We start from the raw sequence: 22,031 nt of genomic DNA, 5'->3' as shown, positions 1-22,031 counted from the left end.
CTGATCTCACCACCGTCAGCTATGGTACCGCATGATCCGCGGTCTGTCGCTTTGCATCCGTGAATTCATGCAGTGCCATTGCGAACAGGGTGGGATTCCTTTATGTATATTTCAGAGAATATTCAGAATACGTGGAGGAGGACAGAAGTAGAAGATACGTGGTTGGGGAAGCAGTGCACAGGGAATGACTGTATATGAGAGGGAATCGAAGGGGGTGGAGAGAAGAGGAGGCGCGAAGAGAGAAAGCAAGCCCCGCCCACTTTTCTTTTTTCTCTGAGAGACTGTCTATGTCTCTCCCTCTCTCTATCCCTCAATTTCCCTCCGATTTCGAAAATTGTCGGTTCGAATTGAAGAGGAGGAGAAGAAGAAGAGGAGACGATGATTTTCCATTGTTCTGTGTGCATTTGAAATACTGTCGAGGTCGTTTTGAAGATAGAGAGTATTAGGGATTAAGAGAACGCAGGCACAGACAATTACATAGAGAAGGAGAGAAGAGGGGTCGGTTGAAAATGAACACAAATACATTTGAATTCGGAAATGAGAAGAGGAAGAGAAGATGATGATGAGTTCATGATGAATTGAATGGTTTGAAACCAGAGACTAGAGAAATAAGGATTCGTGGGAACTACCACAATTTGTTTGAAAAACGGTATAAAGTTAAGATTTTGAAACAGGAACTCCGAACGAAAGCTATCGTAAACTGAAGCCTAGATTTTTGGATGTTTTCTAAAGATTCTAAAAACTCGTTCTTTTTCGATTCGCTTGGAGAAAATGTAGGAAAACCAGAAAAACCCGAAAAATGAATCCAGTAATTGAAATATTTTTACGTTACAGTAGTAGTCGTTGTGGGACCACACGGCCATCGGAGTTTTTTACCCATAACTTCTAATTTCATATAGAAACGATAGCAATGATATACAATTATAAAACGCTTTTGAAACATTCAAGTCGTCAGAATATGCGAAATGAGCTCAGCAGAACCAAAAACAGGCGGAGCTTCTTATCACAGTTAATGATTAATTAATTGAATAGGTAATTTTGCAAGGATGGATTATACTAACAGAGAAATAATATCATTTGGTTCACCAATCAAAAAAATAACAATCAAAACTTTCTGTTTCATCACATTTGTATAACCCAGAATTTTACAAAATGTTCATTTCTTCGTCCATATACAGCGTGCGGCAAAAGTATGGTAACACAAGTTTCGCGCAAGCTGGTGGGCGCAGGCGTACTTTTAGTGTCCTGAATTCATATTCAATATTTTCAGCATGTCTTAATTACCTTATTACAAAATTTTCAATTCTTTTGGTTGACTTTTAAAGAAATGGTGACAAGTTCTATACACCTAGGTACCCTCGTAGAGGTGGCCAAGAGAGGGGTGGGCATAGGTAGCATCGGAAAAGCTCTTGGAATCTAACGAACAACCCTGTGAATAACCATGGAATAGTTTTATTAGTTAAATACGGTCAAGAACTGTCTAAAAAACATAAGATCTCAAACTTTGATCATTCTGAAGAAATGCAAAATCGAAATCCGCACCGAAGAAAGAAAAAATGAGCCTGGAGCTCCGAATGAGCAGTCATCCACTCAGTAGAATCGCTAAAAGTGAGCTCGGATTGACCCCATATCGTGTTCAAAAGACTGGAATTCTGTCGGGAAACAACAATCTGGAACGCGTCCAGAAGTGCAAATCGACATTTGCTGGCACGCGTCAAAATGAACACATGACGATGATGTTTGTCGACGAGAAACTCTTGACGGTGGAAGTCGAATTCTCATCCAAAAACTATTGAGTTTCTTCCCCGAGATCTGAGCTATCTAATAAGCATAGTATCATGACCAAAAAAGTTTCATATCATCAGAACGTCATGGTTTTTGGTGCAACAACCTCCAAATTCTAATTTTTGTAGATTTTGGGGTGAAAATCAACAAAAAGTACTAATATGAAGAAATTTTCAAGGGTTATGTTCTTCCGTGGACCAAATCCTATTTTGAAAACCATGTGTGGACTATTCAACGGGATTCTGCTCGCGCTCACAAGACAAACATCATTCAGCCATGATGCACGGCAAATTTTTCAATATTCAGAATGACTTGCGAGTGCTCACCCTCGTCGCCAGACATGAATCTGTTGGACTATTCCGCATATGGAATGTTTCAGTCGAGGGTCCAAGCACGCCCAGAACCAAATTTGTAGACATTGAAATCAAGTTTGGCCTCAGACTGGGTCAATTTATCTCCAAAATACCCCCGTGCCACGGTAGATGCGTTCCCGAAGAGACTCATCGATGTTGTGAGGAACAAAGGCAACCGCGTCAAACAATTTTTATAATTTCAGATTTAGAAAGTATTAAGTAAACTATTGTCCACTTTTCATGTTGATACGGGTCCTTTTGCGAAAGTTACATCACTTTGAATGTGTTACCATACGTTTGCCGCCCCTGTACGGGGATACAGTAACCAAAAACAGAACGGCTATTACCGTAATACCGTAACTTATTGTTCGCAAAAATTTATTTCTCAAAACTGTTATCCCAAATTATTTTGAATACCGTAAAACCTCTAATAGAACGACACCCGGATCGTCCACTTTGAGCCTATATATCTCATTTCTTTTGAAAGATATCAAAATGTGGTTAACTAGTAAAATGTTTATCAGGATATCAGCAACATGTTACTAGTTAGCCACTTTTTGATATCTTTCACAGTAAATGAGATATATAGGCTCAAAGTGGACGATTCGGGTGTCGTTCTATTAGAGGTTTTACGGTATCTAATTTTTGAAGGCCCATAAAAATTTGTGTAGTTCCCTTAGTTTAAAGCCTGAGACTCACCTCCTTCTCCAGAAGACTTTCCAGAATATTCAGAAGTCGTCAGAATATGCGAAATGAATGAGCTCTTCGCAGAGCTGAGCCGTATTGCTGCTCAAAAGAGCCAAAAGAAATGGGCGGAGTTTCTTATCACACATCTACTAGAGATTATATGAGGGAGAGACTCTATCCATCCAAAGGATTAGAAATCTTTCACTTCTTCTTCTTCGTCTTATTTTTCTCTCCTCTAATCATTCCACCTATTGAAGAAGAAGGTGTTGGTGGAAGAGGATTAGTGCGAGAGTCGAATGGAAATAATTAGGAATCAAAATTCATTTGGGACCAGAAAAGTTATAGTAGTAGTCGAGTGAAAGAGTGATAATGATAACAGAAGAAAAATGAGGGAAATGAGGAAGTAGAAAAATATGTCAAGGCACTAGGTGGTGTGAGTATGTCTTTTTGAAAAAATACAAAAAAATCCTAAAAAATAAAGGGGACAATCCGGGGGACAAATATAAACAGTGGGAGGGGAGAGATCTCATAAGGAATCCCAAAAATCCATATTATACAGAGAATCACAGAAAAGCGAAAGGATGGGGTGTGAAGACGTTCAAGAAGTAGACATGTATCGATTTGATAGATTTCGATGTATTTTTTATAGGAAAAATTCTAGAAAAAAAAACAACCCATATCAATAAAAATGAGGTAAAATGGAGAAAATTCTAGAAGAAGAAATCGTGAAGAAGCGTCTGTCGTTTGTGTTCGGCACGGTGCATATGGGCTTCGAGGGCTCCTCGGGCGGTTCCATCGGCTCGTTCGACGGCCCACGCCAGCTCCTCGACCTCCTTTTCCAGTTGGGCTTGTTGGTATTCGAACTGCAAAAGAAAATTTTGAGATTTTTTTTTTGGAATTTCAGATTCTTTTATAATTATTTTCTCTCTAGAACCCTCTGGAATCCTCCAGAATCCCTGAGAATCCTCTAGAGACCTCAATCCTCCAGAAGAATCTTCCAAATCTTGCAGAAGTCTCCAGAATTTTTCAGACTCTTCTAGACACTTCTAGAATCTTATAGAATCATCCAGAATCCAGATACCCCTAAGTACCTAAAGAACACTCTAGAATGCTTTAGAACCGTTCAGAATCGTCTAGACACCTTCAGAATCATCTATAAGCTTCCAGATTTACCCAGAATCTTCTCGAAACTTCTAGAACCCTTTAAAATCTTCCGGAAACCGGTAGACACCTCTAGAATCCTTTGGAACCCTCTAGAATCCTTCAAAATCTTCTAGAAACTTTCAAAATCTTACGTAATCTTTTAGAAGCATTTAGAATCATCCAAAATTCTCCAGAAGCCCTGAGAATCCTCTAGAAGCTTTGAGAATCTTTCAGACATCTCCAAAACCCTTCAGAACCCTTCAGAAACCTCGAAAATTTTCCAGAATGTTAACAACTCTTCTAGAACTTTCTAGAAGCCTTCAGAACTCTCTAGAATGTCTCAGAATTTCCGAAAATCTTCAGAATACTCTAGAATTCTCCAGAATCATCAAGAATCTTTCAGTATTTCTCTAGACATCTTTCCTATCTTCTCGAATTCTCAAAATTCTTCTCTGATCAAGATCAAAGGACCATTGTCCTTTCGAGACAGACACACTTCCAATTAGCAACAGCTGCAGGTGTCACGCTGTCTTGTCAAAACATTTCGAGACAGTAACCTAACAACAACATAGCTTGTCTAGGATCTTATCGGCGACTGAGATCAAAGGAACAACTTCAAGACGTAGTATCCGAAAACTGATCTTTGATTCCTACAGTTGCCCAACTTTTGAAAGCAAAGTACATTTCGTTATAGAAAAACAATTTCTAATTAGCATATGAATCACAGGATCTTATGATCGGAGAAGGAGGAAGGGGTGAAAGTTAAAGTTTCGTGGCCAGGTAAGAGGCTGGGGGTACTGTAGTTGAGGGACTGAGAAAGGGGGCTACAGTGATCCTACCTATTTCTTCGTTACAGTAATCTTTGTAGTTTTCAAAGAATTTTCACTACAGTAATCCTTTTAATTTTTGATTTTTTGTCTGTTGCTCAGCTCGGAGAGTCCCCAAATTCCCCAAACTTTTGTGCACTTTCTTCTTCAAATCCTGCTGAGCATCGACCTGCTCTTCTATTTCCTAGAGTCATTTCAACAAATTGGAATTTCCACTCCTTCTTCTTCTACTACTTTCTTCCTCTCCCACGTATAAAGTAGTAGAAGTCCATTAATCGGACGAGGACAGGAAAGAAGAAGTATCTCCTAGCAAAAGCGTCTCTCTCCCACTAATCCCCTCCTCTCCTCTTTCTGAAATCCGTCTCTATTCAGCCGATTTTGGATTTTCGGCCTGGTTTTCGTGGTCGTTTTGAGGGAGGGAGTTAATAATAATAGAGGAGAGGAGAATATGGAAACAGAGCCGGATTATCGCCTTCAAATCATTTGAAAATTGTATGAAGAGGAGATGAAGAAGGAGGGGATTTGGTAGTTTTGTGTGTGTGTGATGAAGAGGATAATGAGGGAGATCGACTAGATTTATAAATTTGTTATTTTCAAAAAGTTAGGGGGGCGGATTGATCAAACAAATTGGTTTGTTGGAAATGAAGGGGCTACAGTACCGGCTGACGTTTATCACTATATTTCCTCTAATAGAAGACCACCATCAAATTCGAGCTCAATTATCTCGATTCCTGTGAAAAATATCAAAATTTTGTTAACTGATAAAATGCTTATCATAATATCACCAATAATTTATCAGTTGACAAAATCTTGATATCTTTCACAGGAATCGAGATAATTGATCTCAAAGTTGACGATCTGAGTGGATTCTATTGAAGGAAATACGATATCTCATGTGAATGATTTCTTACAAAAAAGTTCTGAACTACAGAATTGAAGCTCTATCATTTTTGTTTAGTATATTCTCAAAATTTTCATTCTCATCCAACAAAATTAGCTATATTTTTAAGATATCCAAAATTGGCGGGTACTGTATATCAATAATCGATTTTTGATTTTCAGCAGAAAATTATTGACTTGAGCTCTAAAAACTAGGTCAAAGTTGCCTGATTTTTAGGAAACTTTCAGGGAAATGTGGAACGTAAACATAACTACGTAAACATTTCGATATCTTGCACAGGAATAGAGACAGTGTGGGGCCCTTCTATTACAGGTTTTACGGTAGCCTCAGAAATTTCTCTTTGCAATTCTCATACATCTCTTTTCCTTCCGTCGTTTTCAATAATAATTCATCTCTCCATGATACCAGAATTTCACGAATCATCAATCAAATAATCAGTATTCATATATGTTTCTCGTTTTCCGAAACTTGCCTTTTCCAGAGAGACCACCCACAGTGTGGCACCACACTGTGCGATGAAATATGCATTTTCTAAAGGAAACGAAGTTTCGTATTTCTAGGAAAATCAAAAGGGATTTTGAATCGAACTACAGACATAAATGTGATGATGACGTTTTTTTTGTTTTTCAGTGGTAAATTATTTAGAAGAAAAAGCTACAAATGATTTCTACATTAATTCCAAAATAAATTTGTATCTTCCTGGTCTTATTCCAAACACAATCGACGGAAACATGTACAAATAGACTCTACCATAGTCGTTTATGAAAAGGGGTTCTTCAAGGACTACTTCTGAATAAATACCGGAAACGTTTACGAATAGCTGTCAAGGGGTTCAATGAAGACGTTCTATCAATTCAGAAGACATGGAGACAGGCTATGGAATCTTATATGGGATATTTCTGTCGTTATATTTGTTTTAGATTTGCTCATTCTAACTGAGCCCTTAAGCTACAGTAAACCTACATGTAATAGAAGAGTCTGTACTTAAAACGTTGAGCCAGTTTATATCGGATCCTGTTAAAGACTTTGAGAAGTTGTCAACTGATAAACTGTTTGACATAATATCCCAAACATTTTTACAGTTGACAACTTTATTATATCTTTCACTTGAATCTAGGTAATTGAGCTCGAAGTTAAAAAATTAGGAGGCTCCTTTATTAGAAGCTTTACGGTAAATTTGTTCAAAAAGGCTCACCAAATTCTTGCGAGGACTACCGGTCAGATAATAAGCGAACGGGTAGGTGTACTGTAGCGTGTAACGACATTTTGTGAGCAATGACACTGATTTGTGGAGATACTGCCAATCGATCCATGTTCCGTTGTGCTCGTTTACCTGGAAGAAACAAATTTTGTGCAAATTTTCAAAGCAAAATCAGTAAGATTTATTGACGAACTAAAACCATTCTTCACGATACTCATCTCAGAATTTCTTTGAAGTTATGGAATTCCAGAAACAGTAGAAACAATTTTTCAAATCAGTTTGGGCAAGATACTTTTTTGATTAAAATTGATAACAGTTAGTTGGAGAAACCGAAAATTTCATTTACATCAAAATGTGTAGAAAAATGTGTAGATTCATGAAGAAACAAAGAAAAATATTGTTAAAAAGTGACAAAACCTCGAAGAGTCAAAAAGCGAAAAATCTCAGTTCTCGTCCATTTCTAGAAATTCTAAAAGGCATACTAGCAACGGGCCGGGCCGGGCTTTTTTCAGAATTTTCAGGGCCTGGGCCCGGATTTTCGGAAATTTTTTTTTTCTGTCTTTTCAGAATTTTTTTGGGGTCAACAGAAAAAAATGGACAATTTTTCTGACAAGAAAACAATTTTTCAAGATAACAGCGTCCATAAAAAATAGTTCTTTTACAAAAAAAAATTTGAAAAAATTTTCAAATATGAAGAACCAGGGCCCGCCGGGCGGGCCCTGATTTTGCAAGTAGGCTATAAGGTTCTGGAATATTTTTTGAATTCCGCCAAAACCAAAAAATTCGAAAAATTAGCGCTTTTTCGAAAGCAAAATATTATTTTTTCTACGATTTCGTGCAAAATTTTTAGACCTTTTTAGGGTTTTCAGCTATTTTCAAAGCTTCTTTTTCGATTTTTCAGAATTGTTTTGTCTGAAATTCGACAGGATGATGTTCTTGACAAAAGATTACTGTAGGTTACTGTAGAAACTTATTTTCTTGTATTGTTTTTTTAGCAAACCCAATCACGTCAAATTGCAGACAAAAAAATGTGGAAAATTTTTGAAAAAAAAACCTAGATAAAGTCTACATTTTTTACACATTTTGAAGTCATAAAAATTTTTGGTATCACCTGATGTATACCTGCTAGAATTATACCAACTCTATCAGCTCTATGAAACAGAAAACTTTTTTTCAGAAAATATGGTCAATCCCTCACCTTATCATCAATCTTCTTTCGAATCTTATCCCTCAACTCCTCTTCCATCTTCAGCGATTTCGAGTGATTCTCAAATCGTTCGAAATAATGGAGATATTTCTCGAGAGCTCGCCGAGCTTTCACATGATTCGCCTCGGCAGCAACCGATGGATTCTCTTTGTATCGACTGCACTCGTAGTATTCGCTTCCGTGACTTTTCCAGTCTGCAGAAAATGTGTTGTGAAACCTTTAATAGAAGGGCCTTCCAACTTTTAACTTTGAGCAAATTTATTTCGGTTCCTGTTAAAGATATCAAAAAGTTGTCAACTGAAAAATTGTTTATCATAATATCACAAAAATTTTATCAGTTGACACATTTCTGATAGTCAAGAAAAATTAGCTCAAAATGGGCAGTGCGGGTATCTATTACAGGTTTTACAGTTTGGAAGATATTTTTCCAAGAAAACAATTGCTTTTTGGGTGAAAAAATCTCGGTCTGGGAAATCGAAACTTCAAGAAACAATGGAGTTTTTAGAGTACAATTTTTCAAGAGATGTTTTTCCAGAGTTCCAAAAAATCGAAGTCCATTTTCAGATTTAAAAAAAAACTCACCACCAAAACACATCCAACAGAAATGATGTCGACACCTGGTACATTGAATATGATTACAACCTCCGGCCTTCTCAATACAACTATGACACTGGGGACAGTCTTTGGTGTGTGCACTGATGTAATTCGCAGTTTCACTATCATCCGCACACTTTGTCATCCATTGTCTAATGGTGTCGCAGGATGTGGGAGCGTGGTAGTCAGCACCGCATCGAACGCTGAAATTGGGAAAAATTCTGATTGGCGAGCTACCGTAATCCCTCAAATTTGAGCTGATTTTTCTTGGCTCCTATGCAAATTATTACAAATTTATCAAATGATAAAATGCTTCTGATATTATGATAAACAATTTGAAAATCGTCAATTTATCAGTTGACAACTTCTTGATATCTCTAACAAAAACCGAGATTAATTGGTCAAAGAAGGCCCTTCTATTACAGGTTTCAAGTGTAAACTCACCAAGAAGACGTGTGACATGCGAGACAAGTGACTCGTTTTGGCTTCGCCTCCGTTGATCTGTTATCACTTGACAGTCATTTCCAACACAAAATTTCAGGTGTGGATGGGAATTTACCATATCTCTCAGCAAAAATCGATCGTATTTCTGTTTTAGCGCTGGTGAGGATTTGATGATGACGAGGACGAATTCTTGAGGAGCGTAAACTTCACAATTCGATTCCATACATTCGATACGGGACGCGACGCCTTCGGAGAGTCTGAAAGTTAAAATAAGATTCATAAATTACAAGAAAATTTAGAATCAAATTTTTGGATGTTCAGAAATTCAGATTTTCAGAATATCAGTTTTTTGGAATTTCGTATTTTCAAATTTCCAGAATTTCTCTATTCCAGATGTTCGGAATATCGGATTTTCAGAATTTCAGAATTTCGGAGTTTCGGATTTCCAGAATATCAGGATTTCTGATTTTCGGGTGTTTAGAATTTAGGAAATTCAGATTTTCGGAAGTTCGGGCTTTCGGATTTTCAGAAATTAGGATTTTCGGATTTTAAGAATTTTAGATTTCAGAAATTCAGATTTATGGAACTTCGGAATTTCAGAAATTCAAGGTTTCGGATCCTCAGATTTTCCGAATTTCAGAATCTTGGAAATTCGGATTTTCAAAAGTTCGGATTTTCGGATTTTCAGATTTTCGGAATCTCGGATTTTCCGGATCTTCGGATTTTCGAACTTTCAGAAAAAAGAGAAAATTGACTAAAAAGGCACGAAAATCGAAAAAATAAATCCAGAAAAATAATTTTATATTTAAAGAAGGCGAGATAGCAAAAATTTCGGGGGGACAGTTCGGGGGACGAAATCGCGCCGCGCTTATGTAGACCATCGGTCGTCAGGCGCCTTCGCGCCCCCGTAGCTCAGCCGGTAGCGGCACTGTACCCCTGAGCTGTCTGTCATGAGTTCAACCCCTCATGGAGGTTCTCTATGCAAAATATCAGGAAAACTTTTTTTTTTTGGTGTCTGGCCTCTTTTAACACAATTTTCTGTAAATAGCTCCAAATTGGAATATTGAAAATTTTTTCAAAATCTCTTCTATTATTGTTTCTATAAAAACAAATTTTTTTAATATTTTAATAAAATTCGAAAAACTGCAGTCTCATGATTTCGATGTTTTTTTTCGAAATTCTTTTATTTTTTCGGAAATTTCTCGTATTTTAGATGAACTTTTGCTTGCGAATTTTTCAAAATCTTTAATGTTTGGCTCGATTTTACGGTCTGGAAAGGTCCCACATCGGAAACTACCGTAACCTAAAAATATAGTTTTTCCCGGATGTATTTTTCTCGATTTCCGTGCATTTCTGAGTCAATTGTTGACTATAAACATTTTTTTAAATTGATTTTTATATATTTCCCAAACTTTTTCCGGGAAAAACAGAAAATTCGACGAAAATCAGTAAAAAACGAGAAAATAAAGAGATACATTTCAAATATTTTTAGATTACTGTAGTTGTCTTTGTGGGACCTTCGGCCACGGGCGTTTTTTGTCTACAGCTCTGATTTTTTTGTACCGGAATAATATTTTGTGGTTTATCAGTAAATTTTGAAGATATTCGAAAAATCGCAGTATTTTGACCTACTTTTTTGGAATTTGAAAATTTGCTTTATTTTTGGAAAACTCTCATTTTTGTCAATAATTTCAGCAACCAAAATCTCACCTGGATTCGACATGACTCTTCCAACAATGCTCACAAAAACAGTGTCCACATGCCAAATGTGGCAATTCTGCATGTCCTTCCATTGCACACACAGTACAGTAACCCTTTGCTTTCACTCCCGAAGTCGCCGATAGTTTCCGTTTCGGTTCGGGTCGTGCATCGATATGACTTCTTCTAAAGAGATCCGTTCGATCCTGCCGATACAACTTCACAACTCTCTCGACGTCCCATTGATTTGCTTCTAAAAGTGTTCTAGCGCATTTATCGTTTACCGGAATTCGTGCAGTCAGCTGATTCATTCCGTCAAGGAATACCCGTTCGACCTGGAAATCCGATTTTTTTGGGGATTGCTCATGATTAATGAGGATTAAGCGGTTTACCTGACTAACAGTGAGACACTCGTACTCTGCTTCTTCTGAATGCGTCGGTGTGACTTCCACGTCATCGGCGGCGTCTACGTCGGCTTCGTTGTAGTAGTCTTCTGGAAAATTGAGATTTTGAATATTTTTCTGGTTCAAAAAATCAGAGCTGCGGTCTCACAGCGAACGCTACAGTAACCAAAAACATTTTATTTTCCGGATTTTCTCGTTTTTACTGATTTTGCCGATTTTTCTGTTATTATTTCCCAAAATAAAGTTGGATGGCTAAAAACCCATGAAAATCGAGATAATAAATCCGGAAAATGAAAATATTTTTAGGTTACTGTAGTTGTCGCTGTGGGACCTTAGGCTACGGCCACCGGTATTTCTCTTCCAGAGCTCCGATTTTCTTGTTTTTTTTTCAAATTTTCGAAAAATTTAAAAACTAACCATCCCCATATCCACCGTAATCATCGCCGGACGTGCAGCTCATGTCTTCATCGTCCATTTTGTGTCTGGAAATTTGGAATTCTGGATTTTAGAACTTCGAGAAAAAATCAGTTTTATAAAAAAGACGAGACATAAATTTGTAAGAGAATGGGTCTCATGATTTTATTGATAAAACGAAAGGCATGTCCCACAGCGACAACTACCGTAACCTATAAATATATTCATTTTCCGGTGTTTCTAACCGATTTTCGTGCTTTTTCAGTCGATTTTTTACGACCTTTTTGTTGAAAATAACTGAAAAAATAACGACAAAAAGCAGCGAAAATCGAGAAAAAGAAATTCGAAAAATCACAATATTCTTAGGTTACGATAGTTTTCTTGTGGGACCTTCGATTTTTTTTGTACCAGAACAGCAAAAAAATGTTTATAAAAAGGGCATAGTGTATACAAAAAAGATGATGTGACATGTCGAAAAGTGAAAGCCAAAAATGCCGCTTCTAATTGAGAGTTAAAAATATTACACCTAAAATGCATGTCTTTGCCTGCCATGACTATTATACAAACCCTAGCGAATTTTCCAGCTGTTTCTCTGCGTCTCTTCACGAACCAATTATGTCTCGCCTATTTGTTTCCATACTTCTCTCTACCGCGCGTTCCGACATTCTCCCCCAAAAATCCTCTATACACTTTACCTTCAGAAAAAAATTTTTTGAAAAAAAAATTTGAGGAAAAAGGTTTCCGGTCTAGAGCAATAGAATGAATGATAGGCTCTCACAAAAGATTTCATGAGATTTTCTTTCGGATTTGTTGTCATGGTGATTTCTCAAGCTCTCTACGTGCCTTTTTCTTAAGAAAACGATAACAAGTAAAGCGAAAATCGAATAATGATGTGATCACTGACTCCTTTTTTGTGAAAAAAAGATACAATGACACTTGATACTTGGAAGCTTCTGGAAAAATGGAAAAATGAGGAGCTGAAAAGTGCTAAAGGACTCGAATCTCAAGAGGAAGTCATATGGGATCACTGCGCTAATGAAATATTAATAAGAGAATTCGGAGTTTCACGAGTCACAGAATAGAATTAGTCGAGTTTGAAAATCGGAATTTGGAAACAATTCAAAAATATCGAAATCAATGTTTGTGAATTTGATTCTAAAAAAAATTAAGAACTGCTTTTTGCTGAAACGATAATTGAAAATTTTAGAAAAAAACAATTGTATTATTCCGGTACAAAAAAATCGAAGCTGTGGAAGAGAAAACGCCGGTGACAGTACCCGAAGGCCCCGCAACGACAACTACCGTAACCTAAAAATATTTGGAATTTCTCTGTTTATTTTCTCGTTTTTTACTGATTTTCGTCGAATTTTCTGTTTTTCCCCGAAAAAGTTAGAAAATATACAAACTTCAATTTAAAAAAAAGTTAATGGTCAAAAATTGACTGAAAATGAAATCGAGAAAAATAAATCCGGGAAAAACTATATTTTTAGGTTACGGTAGTTTCCGATGTGGGACCTTTCCAGACCGTAAAATCGAGCCAAACATTGAAGATTTTGAAATATTCGCAAGCAAAAGTTCATCTAAAATACGGAAAATTTCCGAAAAAATAACAGAATTTCGAAAAAAACATCGAAATCAGTTTTTTGAATTTTATTAAAATATTAAAAAACTAGTTATTTACAGAAACAATAATAGAAGAGATTTAGAAAAATTTTTAATTGTCCAATTTGGAGCTATTTACAGAAAAGTGTGTTGAAAATAAAAATATTTTGGAGCGTCCAAAATACAACGTTTGTAAAATTCCAGTCAGAAATAAATTTATAGCTACAAATATCAAAATTTTCGTGTTCTATGCAGTTTATGCAAAGGAAAAGTACACTCTCTCATTAGAAATTCACATTTTCGCGAGAAAAAACAAAAATGCGCCGCTTAAAGCTTCAGAAACCATGTGAACTTGATTTGTAAATATTTATTTATAAACAACACGAGACCTAATTTTCTTGAAAAACATGTTTTTGGGTGGATACAATATTTTTCGCTGCTTATCAATTCAAAACTAATGAGGTGTAAATAAGGAAATTTTAAAATTCAAAGAAAACTCAAAATTTATTGAAATTTGTATTTAGTAAATTAAAATAAAAATTAATAATGAAAATTTCAAAATTTCAAACAAAAGCCATAGAAGCCCTCAGACTGTCTGTGTCTCCAGAAATCGGGTAATTGTATATACATTTCGCGATCACGGGTCTCTTTTCCATTGTCTGTGTTGGAAAATTTGAGGGAAAAAGAGAAATGAAAGAGTGGATGAGTGAGTGCGGAGTGAGAGAAAGGACGAATTGATCGGTCGCCCGGGGAAAGAAGAAGAAGAAGGAAAATGAAAAAGAAAGAGGAGGACAAGTTGGAGAAGAAGAAGAAGCTGAGGAGGAACACGCGTGTTCGCCAGTGCTTCTGAATTCATACGCCATACTCTTACGCATACATTTTCTCCCCGAGACTTTTTTGTTGTGTTCTTTTTTCAGAGAAATAGTACTAAGAAAGTAATAGACGCAGACAACAAGACGAATTTGCAACACAGGACGAATGGAATGGCGCCACCGGGAAGAGAGTAAAAAACTAGACAATGTTTTGACAGCTTTCGGTGTATGTGTGTGTGTATACGGATGCCTGTGTTAAAAGAGATGAAATAAGAAAAAATATAGAAAACACGTGAGAATCTTTGGTGACGAAGGAGAAGAAGAAGACGTTGAGTAGTATTTAGAAGACGTCGTACGGATGCAGATGGAGGAGGAGAGAATATATAGGGAGAGAAGGAGGAAGAAGAAAATTTAATGATGAAAAATTTATAGAGGACAGGGATTTCTTTTTCTAGATTTTCCTTTTTTTTGAAAGTTTTTAGGTCATTTGAATTTTTTGGTTTGTTCGTCTGATATGATGCAGTGACCGTAAACACTAACACGGCAAAATGCACAGAACGAAAAAGTTTTCACTATTTTTTGGCAAACAGTTTTCGGAAAATGACAAAATTTTCGAACCAAATTGAGTCCTAACTTTGGTGGCCTAGAAACTCAACTTTCGGATTTTCTAGGCCCGTTGAAAATGTGATATTCGAAGTCTGTACTGTAGAGCCCTAATTTTTCAGTTCCATCTGAGCGTTTTGAACATCTTGGCCCCGCCCACATTTTTCGGCAGTTTTGCGTTTGAAAATTTCAAAAAAACAAAATATATATTTTGAACAGTGCCGCAGAATTGCAAAAAAAGTGGGCGGAGCCTATTTAAAAAAAGAAAGAAGGAGAAAATTGGATTTTAGAAAAAGCAAAATTGAATGGCAACATGAAAAATTAGAATTTTTTTAAAATTTTTGCTTTCTCGTCGAATATAACACAGGGCCCGTAAACACCGATGAAACAAAATGCCCAGAACAAGCAATTTTTTTAAAAACTAAAATACTTATGAAGATCCGATATTCATTAATTAATAATTACCAGAAAAAAAAAACGGAACAAATTCAGGTATTACAATTATAAAACGGTAAACGGGGGGTAATGTAACACGTGTCATGGAAAGAGGTATCAAAGGGAAAAAACGAACAAATCAATAATGGGGGTCAAATAAATAATATTGAAAAAAAATCTAGAAATTCTTTTTAATGAGGAAAACTTGTGCAACAAAGCTTATTGGTTTATCAAATGTTCCAATGATTTCAATGTGAGCATTGCCAGGAACAATCAGGGTCCGTTCGATATCTCGATTCTCGATACAATAATACAGGGCTCCGGGAGAGGTCAATGGCAGATGGTTGATGAGACGGATGTCAGCTTCGTTGGCGTGAAGATCTTCTCCTTGGCGAACAAGACTGCAAAAATCAAAAAATTAGGCTCCACCCACGGTTACAAAGGACCGTAAGATTTATTAAATTGTAACAAAAAATCAATACAATTGATTGTAGAGACTAAAAACTGGGCTACTTTATGTGATGTCAGAGATCAATAGATCGCGACATTGATACAGAACTAGTCAAAATTGACTAATTTTGGATGAGCTTGGAAAAGGCCAAGATTTTCAAGCTCCGCCAACATTTTGAAGGGAAAATTGTTTTTTTGAATTTTCGATTCTTTTCTCAAGTTTCGTGCGCTTTCGGGACAAAAAATGGTTTAGAAAACTCGACGAGAAAATCGAGATAAAAAATTCGAGAAATAAGAATAGTTTAGGTTACGGTAGTTGTCGTTGTGGGACCTTCGGGTACTGTCACCTGCGTTTTCTCTTCCACAGCATAACATATATTTCCTGAAGTAAAAAAAAACTCACTTCACTCCCTCAACAACAAATCCATCATCACTGGGATTATGTTTGAACATTGGCACTGCGAACTTCTCCTGGACATTAGCCTTGAAGTGAACATCCAAACGGTAAAGGGCAATAATCAGACGACCTTCGTCACGAGCAACAAGAGTCTGGAATTTTCCGAGAGCCACTCGCAACTTCTTGATCTCTCGCTCATTGAACCCTCCTTCTGCTTCATTCTGAGGAAGACCAGCGCGAAGTCCGATTCCGAATGGGGAGAACAGAGATGATATGACTTGATGCGATCCATCGCCACCGTTGTCGACGTTGTTGATAGGAGAGCAACGGATGATGTGAGGATAGGTAAGGTCCACTGGAAATTGATTAACTTCAAAAGTAAAAAGGGGACTTTGGGTCATTGAATTTTAGACCTATTTTTCATAAAATTCAATTTGATTTTCATGATTTTCGATCCATTTTTTTCTGAATTTTGACGGTCTGGAAACTTTATTTTCAGAAATTTCAGATGAATTTTCAACGATTTTTGAATTTAAAATATTCAAAAATTGCCGATTTGCGATGATTTTAGCTTTTTTTTAAATGATTTTCTGAAAACTTTTCACGATATTCGGATCATTTGTAATGAAATTTAAGTCATTTTTTATTAATTTTGGTCTATTTCTCCAGATTTATAGTCCACTTTTAAATCAAATCTAGTCCGTTTTTCATGAGTTTCAACCAGTCCCCGATTTTGGAAATTGAAGTTCTCTTGATAGTTTCCCATGCGATCATATCCCCCCCCCCAACCTCCTCTTTGCCCAGGGTGTCGCAAGATTCCCGGATGCCAGTGATATGGTACCCCCCATACCCTGATGCCAGTATTATGGTACCCCCATATGCTGATGCCAGTGGTTTCGCAAGATTCTCTGATGCCAGTGATATAGTCCCCCATGTCCTGATGCCAGTATTATGGTACCTATATGCTGATGCCAGTTGTTTTTTGTCATGTTTTTTTCCGGTAAAAACCTGATTCTCTTTCACGTACTGAGCCTCTACGCGGCGAAAGGGATCAACAGACGAAAAGTCTGGCTAATCAGTACACTTTCGAAGTTTCTCATTTGATATAATTCTTTCCAGGCTTCTTTTCCATGACTTTGATATAATTTTCCTGCAAGTTCCAAAATAAAAACTCACTATGAATTTTAAATTCCATGTTCAATCTAGTTGCAATCATCTCATTGACTTTTGCTTTCACAAAAATCTCCAACGAGCTCGCTGTGAGTCGAACCATATCGATGAGATTCTCATAATAAATCTTGTGTTCTGGTCTGACAGCACTATCAGTGACATTCTTCTCAATCCATTCCTTGAGATAATCCTGCAGCCGGAACACCTGTTTCGTAGGCATATACGTGGCAATAGCGTTGATATCAGCACCGCCCAAAGCCATATAAGATGGGATTCGTTGAAGATTTCCATATTGCACCGACAGAAGGTGCATTCCGTCGAGGCTGTAATCGTCCACTGCATCCTCTTGTAGACCTATCGGTTTGGCGCCTTCGAAGAAAATACGTTTTTGGCATTCGGCACCGAGCTTCATGCAATGGAAATAGACGTCATCGCGGAATGGTCCGTCGTCTGGAAAAAAAATCGTCTGGAGCTTTAAAAAAAACATTAAAGGTGGGGGGACAGGAGATTTTTCGTAGTTTTTTTGTAGCTAGAGTATGCATTCTACCGTCACGGTGTACAACGCTTAATGTCACTCTGCGTACAGCTGTCGTCCTCGCCTTTATGTATGCAATCGGGCGTCCGCTTTCTTTTTTCACGCGTGGCTCAGTCGGTAGCGGCGCCGCACCCTTACTCCTCGCCTTCACAAGTTCAACTCCTCGAGGGGCATCTTTGAACGGAATTTCGAGAACATTTTTTTTTCATGTCTCCCCACCTTTAATCGAATTTTGATGTTTTGGAACGGGATTCGGAACACATAAACATTCAAAATCGAAATATTCCGAAATTCTAAATTTTTCAAATTGAAAACTTTACGAAAATTTCCAAATCATATTCCCGAATTCCTGAAATTTCAAAATCTCGAAAATTTCAAATTTTTAAAATCAGAATATGCCAAAACATTCCGAAAATACAGAATTTTGAAAGTTTGAAAATCGAAATTTCCGAATTTAATTTTCCGAAATTTCAAAAACCAAAATATCCCGAAGTTACAATATCGGAAAATTTCAGAACTGTCCGATTTCTAAGGATTCGGAGTTCCAAAGATTTTCAAAATTAAAAAAAAATTTTAACTGGAATCGTCCAAAATTCTGAAAATTTCAAAATTGCAACATTCCGAATTCCAAAAAATTTTAAAATCTGAATTTTAAAACTCGAAAATCCCAAAATTTTGAAATTCTGAAAATCGGAAAATTCCGAAATTTTAATAATCTGATTATTCCGCAATTCAGATACTTTTCAAATATGAATGTTCCGAATTTTCAAAATTTTCAAAATCGAAAAATTCGGAATACTCCGAAATACCGAAACCCGATTTTAAGATTTTAGGAATTTCGGGGAAAACTTCCGATTTTGAATGTTCCGCAATTTTTCAAAGCGGAAATTTTTCGAAATTCGGAGTTTTCAAAATCAGAACATTTCGACGATCCGAAAACTAACCTCCATCCAATCCATTGTAATTCCTCTTCGACGATTCGATGAACCTCAGCCTACTCGGCACTAACTCCATAAACAACTTCATCCAAGTACACTTCCGATGGTCCTCACAACACAGCGACGTCTGCTTCCGAACCTTCCCCCATGTTCTCGACTCATCCGCCTCTACCAGAGCCAATCCCTTCGGATCAGCATTCCATTGTCGATGTTTACAGTAAGATATGATAAAGACAATCAATGCGTATCGATGCGGATCGAAGACTCCTTTCTTTGGAATATTGGCTTCGAATAGCTCCTTGAATCTGGAGTTGTCGTCGTAAGAGTAAGCGTTGACTAGTTCTGGTAGCAGAGTCTCTAATCGCTTTTTGAACGGGTGCTGGATCTTGTTGATCGCCTCTTGATTCTCTTCTGCTATTTTCTTGAAGTCCGATTGTGTTCGAATCTTGTTCTTCACTATCATTTTCTTCTCTTCTTTCGGATATTTTCTGATTACCGCTGCCGGAAAACCTTTTTTCACTAAAGAACACTTTTCGAAATTCTTTCCGAACAGTTCCAAATCACATCGCTGATTAAAGAAGTCGTTGAGACATTCTGCAGATTGACATCGCCGATGTTTCCGTTGGTCTAGTGCCGTGGAGAAAGATCGGGACCGTCTAGAAGCTTCGATTTGTACCGGGAACTCTTCTTTCATCTCGATTTTGAGCTTCTTCATGTATTTCTGAGCGGTTTCAATGTGTTTTTCTAGCTTTTCTTGGCTATTTTCTTCAATTTCCTCCTCTTCTTCTGATGTGGTACATGACGAAATGGTACTATTCTGGCTTGATTGGGCACTCGGAACTGGGATCGGTTGAGGGGGAATTGCTTCATACCCTCCGTCGGAATTCCTCTTGATTTTGATCTTCATACAGCTATCAGTGGAAATGGATCTTCGAGGAGGTTCTGACTTTGGAAGTTCGAAATTTCTAACAGGCTGTGGTGAGACGTCGTCATATCCTGGAGTTCTCGGCACTGGAGCTTCTTGTTTCTTCTTTTTAATTCGTGGAGATTTCAAATCCAGTGGTTGGATTCCTGGACGAGCTTGTCTTGTTTTCTGAAATTTTCGGAATTTCGTAATTAAAGTAAATTCCAATTTTAAAAATTTCAGAATTCTACAACTTCGGATTTTCGGAATATTTTGTATTTGAAAATCTTTGAATTCCGTAAATTTCGTAGTTCTGAAAAATTGGAATTTCGGGGTATTATGCTTGTCTGAGAAAAAAAAAGGTTAGAGAGTATTTTTTGCAGTCTAAATACGGTAGCGATATCGAAGCGGAGAGCCTAAATAGCACACATAAGGAGGAGACGCAGACACTTTTTCTCTGCGTCTCAACCTTTTTTTTCTCAGACAAGCATAATATTTTGAGAAAAAAAAAAGATTTTTCCTCGATTTTTCGCAAAATTTTCAGACCTTTTTTGGTTTTTCTGCTGTTTTTGATAATTCTTTTTTGATTCTTCTGGTTTTTTGTCTGAAATTTGACAGGATAGTGTTCGCGAAGATTACTGTAGCCATCGAATTTCTTTTTTAGAGTTTTCTTGCAAACACAATCAGTTTTTGACGTGATTCTGAAAACTACAGACTACAAGAAAATTCGTTTCCTACAGTAATCTACAGTAATCTTCGCGAACACCATGCTGTCAAATTTCAGGCAAAAATTCGGAAAAATCGAAGAAGAATTATCAAAAATAGCTGAAAACCCTAAAAATGTCTATAAATTTTGCGAAAAATCAAAGAAAAATTCAAAATTTTTTTCTCGAAAAATAGCTATTGTCTGAGTTTTCAGTTTTTGGCGGGAATTCAAAAAAAAAGATTCGAGAACATTCTTAAAGTTCCCAGAAATGAACGAGGAGCGATTTTTCGAGATTTGTCAATTTTTAGAGACAAAAATAGTCAAAATCGGGTCATCGAGTTTTGGCCCCGCCCACTTTGAAAAAAGTCGAAAAAGCGAAATTTTGAGTGAAGCTCCGCCCACTTTTGAACAGATTTTCTGAATAAAAACAGAGAAGTTAGGCTCCGCCCACTTTTAAGAACAAAAAAAGAGTATTGTGTGAAAATCAGTTCTAGTGGATTTTAGCTCCGCCCACTTTTGAGCAAATATTCCACATAAAAGTTCTGATATTAAGCTCCGTCCATAATAAAACATTTTAAAATTTAGTGCTAGAAATAACCTCCTTGTCCCCGGATTTCAAACTGTCGTTGCTGCTAGAACTCATCGAAGACGATGCTCCGTGGTTCCTGGACGGTGGTGATCTGCTGTCGGCGGTAGAGGTCTGAAAAATTCAAAACTTGGAAAAAACAAAAAGCCAATTTTACCGTCTGAACGCAGATGCTAGGCGATGGTTCTGGAGTCACCGAGCGTTTTCTCTTGGGAATTCTGTATTCTGAAGATCGTGATGGTCCTTCTCCATCCGACTCCCTTTTCTTCTTCTTTTTCTTCTTGAACAACCGTTCCGGATCATCTGGAGTCACCATTTTCTCCCTAGCAGCCTCTCTTCTCCTTCTCTCTTCCTTCTGTCTCAGCTTGTTCATCCTTTCCAGCCTCTCTCTTCGCTCCCTCTGCTCCCGCTTCTCCTGTGGACTCAACAGATATCGATAACCCTTCACTTTATCCGCTGCCAATCCCAGATTCCTCCATACAGCACTTCCGTACGTCTTCTCGAACTTTTGATGTCCTTCTGGCATATTGTGTTCAGCCTTGTACACGGCCAATGGACCAGTCTTTTTGAGGTTCGACTCGGGTTCCCATGTTCGGTCTTGGACGGTGTAGCCCTTCCAATGCACGAGATACGCGTATTTCGAGTGTTTGAATTTGCCTTGATCCACCGAGTCTGGACTGAATTTCGCTTCGGATGCTAGCGCTTTGTCGATCAGCTTGTCAAACTCCATTCGATGCAAAATTGCACCGATCTCAAACTCTTCTTCTTCGTCGGAGGACATTTTTCCTGAAAATTTTTCGTTTTATCTGGGATCGGGGTTGTTCGGAACGGAATTTTTACGATTTTTTTCTGCGGAATTGGAAATTTGTGGACTACAGTATTTTAAAGGCGCACGCGTAGAATTTTCTTGTGGGTCTCGAGCGGAATCACATTTTTGACAACTTTCATCAATGTTCGACGTTTTTGAAATGGAAATATGGAATTTTTATTATAAAATTCGAATGTTAAAAATTCCAATTTTTCAAAACTGGAATTTTCAGAAAATTTCCAAATCGTTACATTCCGGAATACTAGAATCCTTAAAATCGGAATTTTCGGACATTTTCGAAATTAAAATATTCCAAAATTTCCATACTTGTAACGGGCCTTTTTCCCGAATTTCGGAGGCCCGGCCCGGCCTGTCATTCCACAAGTTTTGAAAATTTCAAAAAACACATACGGGGGGACCCTTATGT

At 37.3% G+C, this 22,031-nt stretch overlaps 3 protein-coding genes across 3 annotated transcripts in view; 1 reads left to right on the top strand and 2 right to left on the bottom strand.

The window, feature by feature from the left end:
* Positions 1-1,556: 1,556 nt before the first annotated feature.
* On the top strand, positions 1,557-1,796 carry CBG19919 (the record flags this gene model as incomplete). The annotated part of the gene is made up of 1 exon (XM_002633824.1): positions 1,557-1,796. The coding sequence occupies one exon, from the start codon at positions 1,557-1,559 to the stop codon at positions 1,794-1,796; it is 240 nt and encodes a 79-aa protein (XP_002633870.1).
* Positions 1,797-3,535: 1,739 nt separating this feature from the next.
* Positions 3,536-11,719, bottom strand: CBG19920 (the record flags this gene model as incomplete). Its single annotated transcript, XM_045235318.1, has 6 exons — positions 3,536-3,688; positions 6,892-7,029; positions 8,096-8,298; positions 8,687-8,901; positions 10,853-11,333; positions 11,662-11,719. 6 exons carry the CDS (start codon positions 11,717-11,719, stop codon positions 3,536-3,538), a joined length of 1,248 nt encoding a protein of 415 aa, XP_045096918.1.
* Positions 11,720-15,288: 3,569 nt separating this feature from the next.
* Positions 15,289-22,031, bottom strand: part of CBG19921 — a gene marked incomplete at both ends in the record, with an annotated part of 13,251 nt that continues 6,508 nt past the window's right edge. Inside the window, 6 exons of the mRNA XM_045235317.1 lie at positions 15,289-15,511; positions 15,964-16,312; positions 17,134-17,577; positions 18,607-19,693; positions 20,809-20,910; positions 20,945-21,582. Of these exons, the coding sequence (XP_045096919.1) occupies positions 15,289-15,511; positions 15,964-16,312; positions 17,134-17,577; positions 18,607-19,693; positions 20,809-20,910; positions 20,945-21,582 (2,843 nt within the window). The remainder of the gene's footprint in view (positions 15,512-15,963; positions 16,313-17,133; positions 17,578-18,606; positions 19,694-20,808; positions 20,911-20,944; positions 21,583-22,031) is intronic.

This window comes from Caenorhabditis briggsae (assembly GCF_000004555.2).
Source record: "Caenorhabditis briggsae complete genome, chrIV, whole genome shotgun sequence".
Taxonomy (NCBI): domain Eukaryota; kingdom Metazoa; phylum Nematoda; class Chromadorea; order Rhabditida; family Rhabditidae; genus Caenorhabditis; species Caenorhabditis briggsae.
This window is presented reverse-complemented; position numbering and strand designations above follow the sequence as displayed.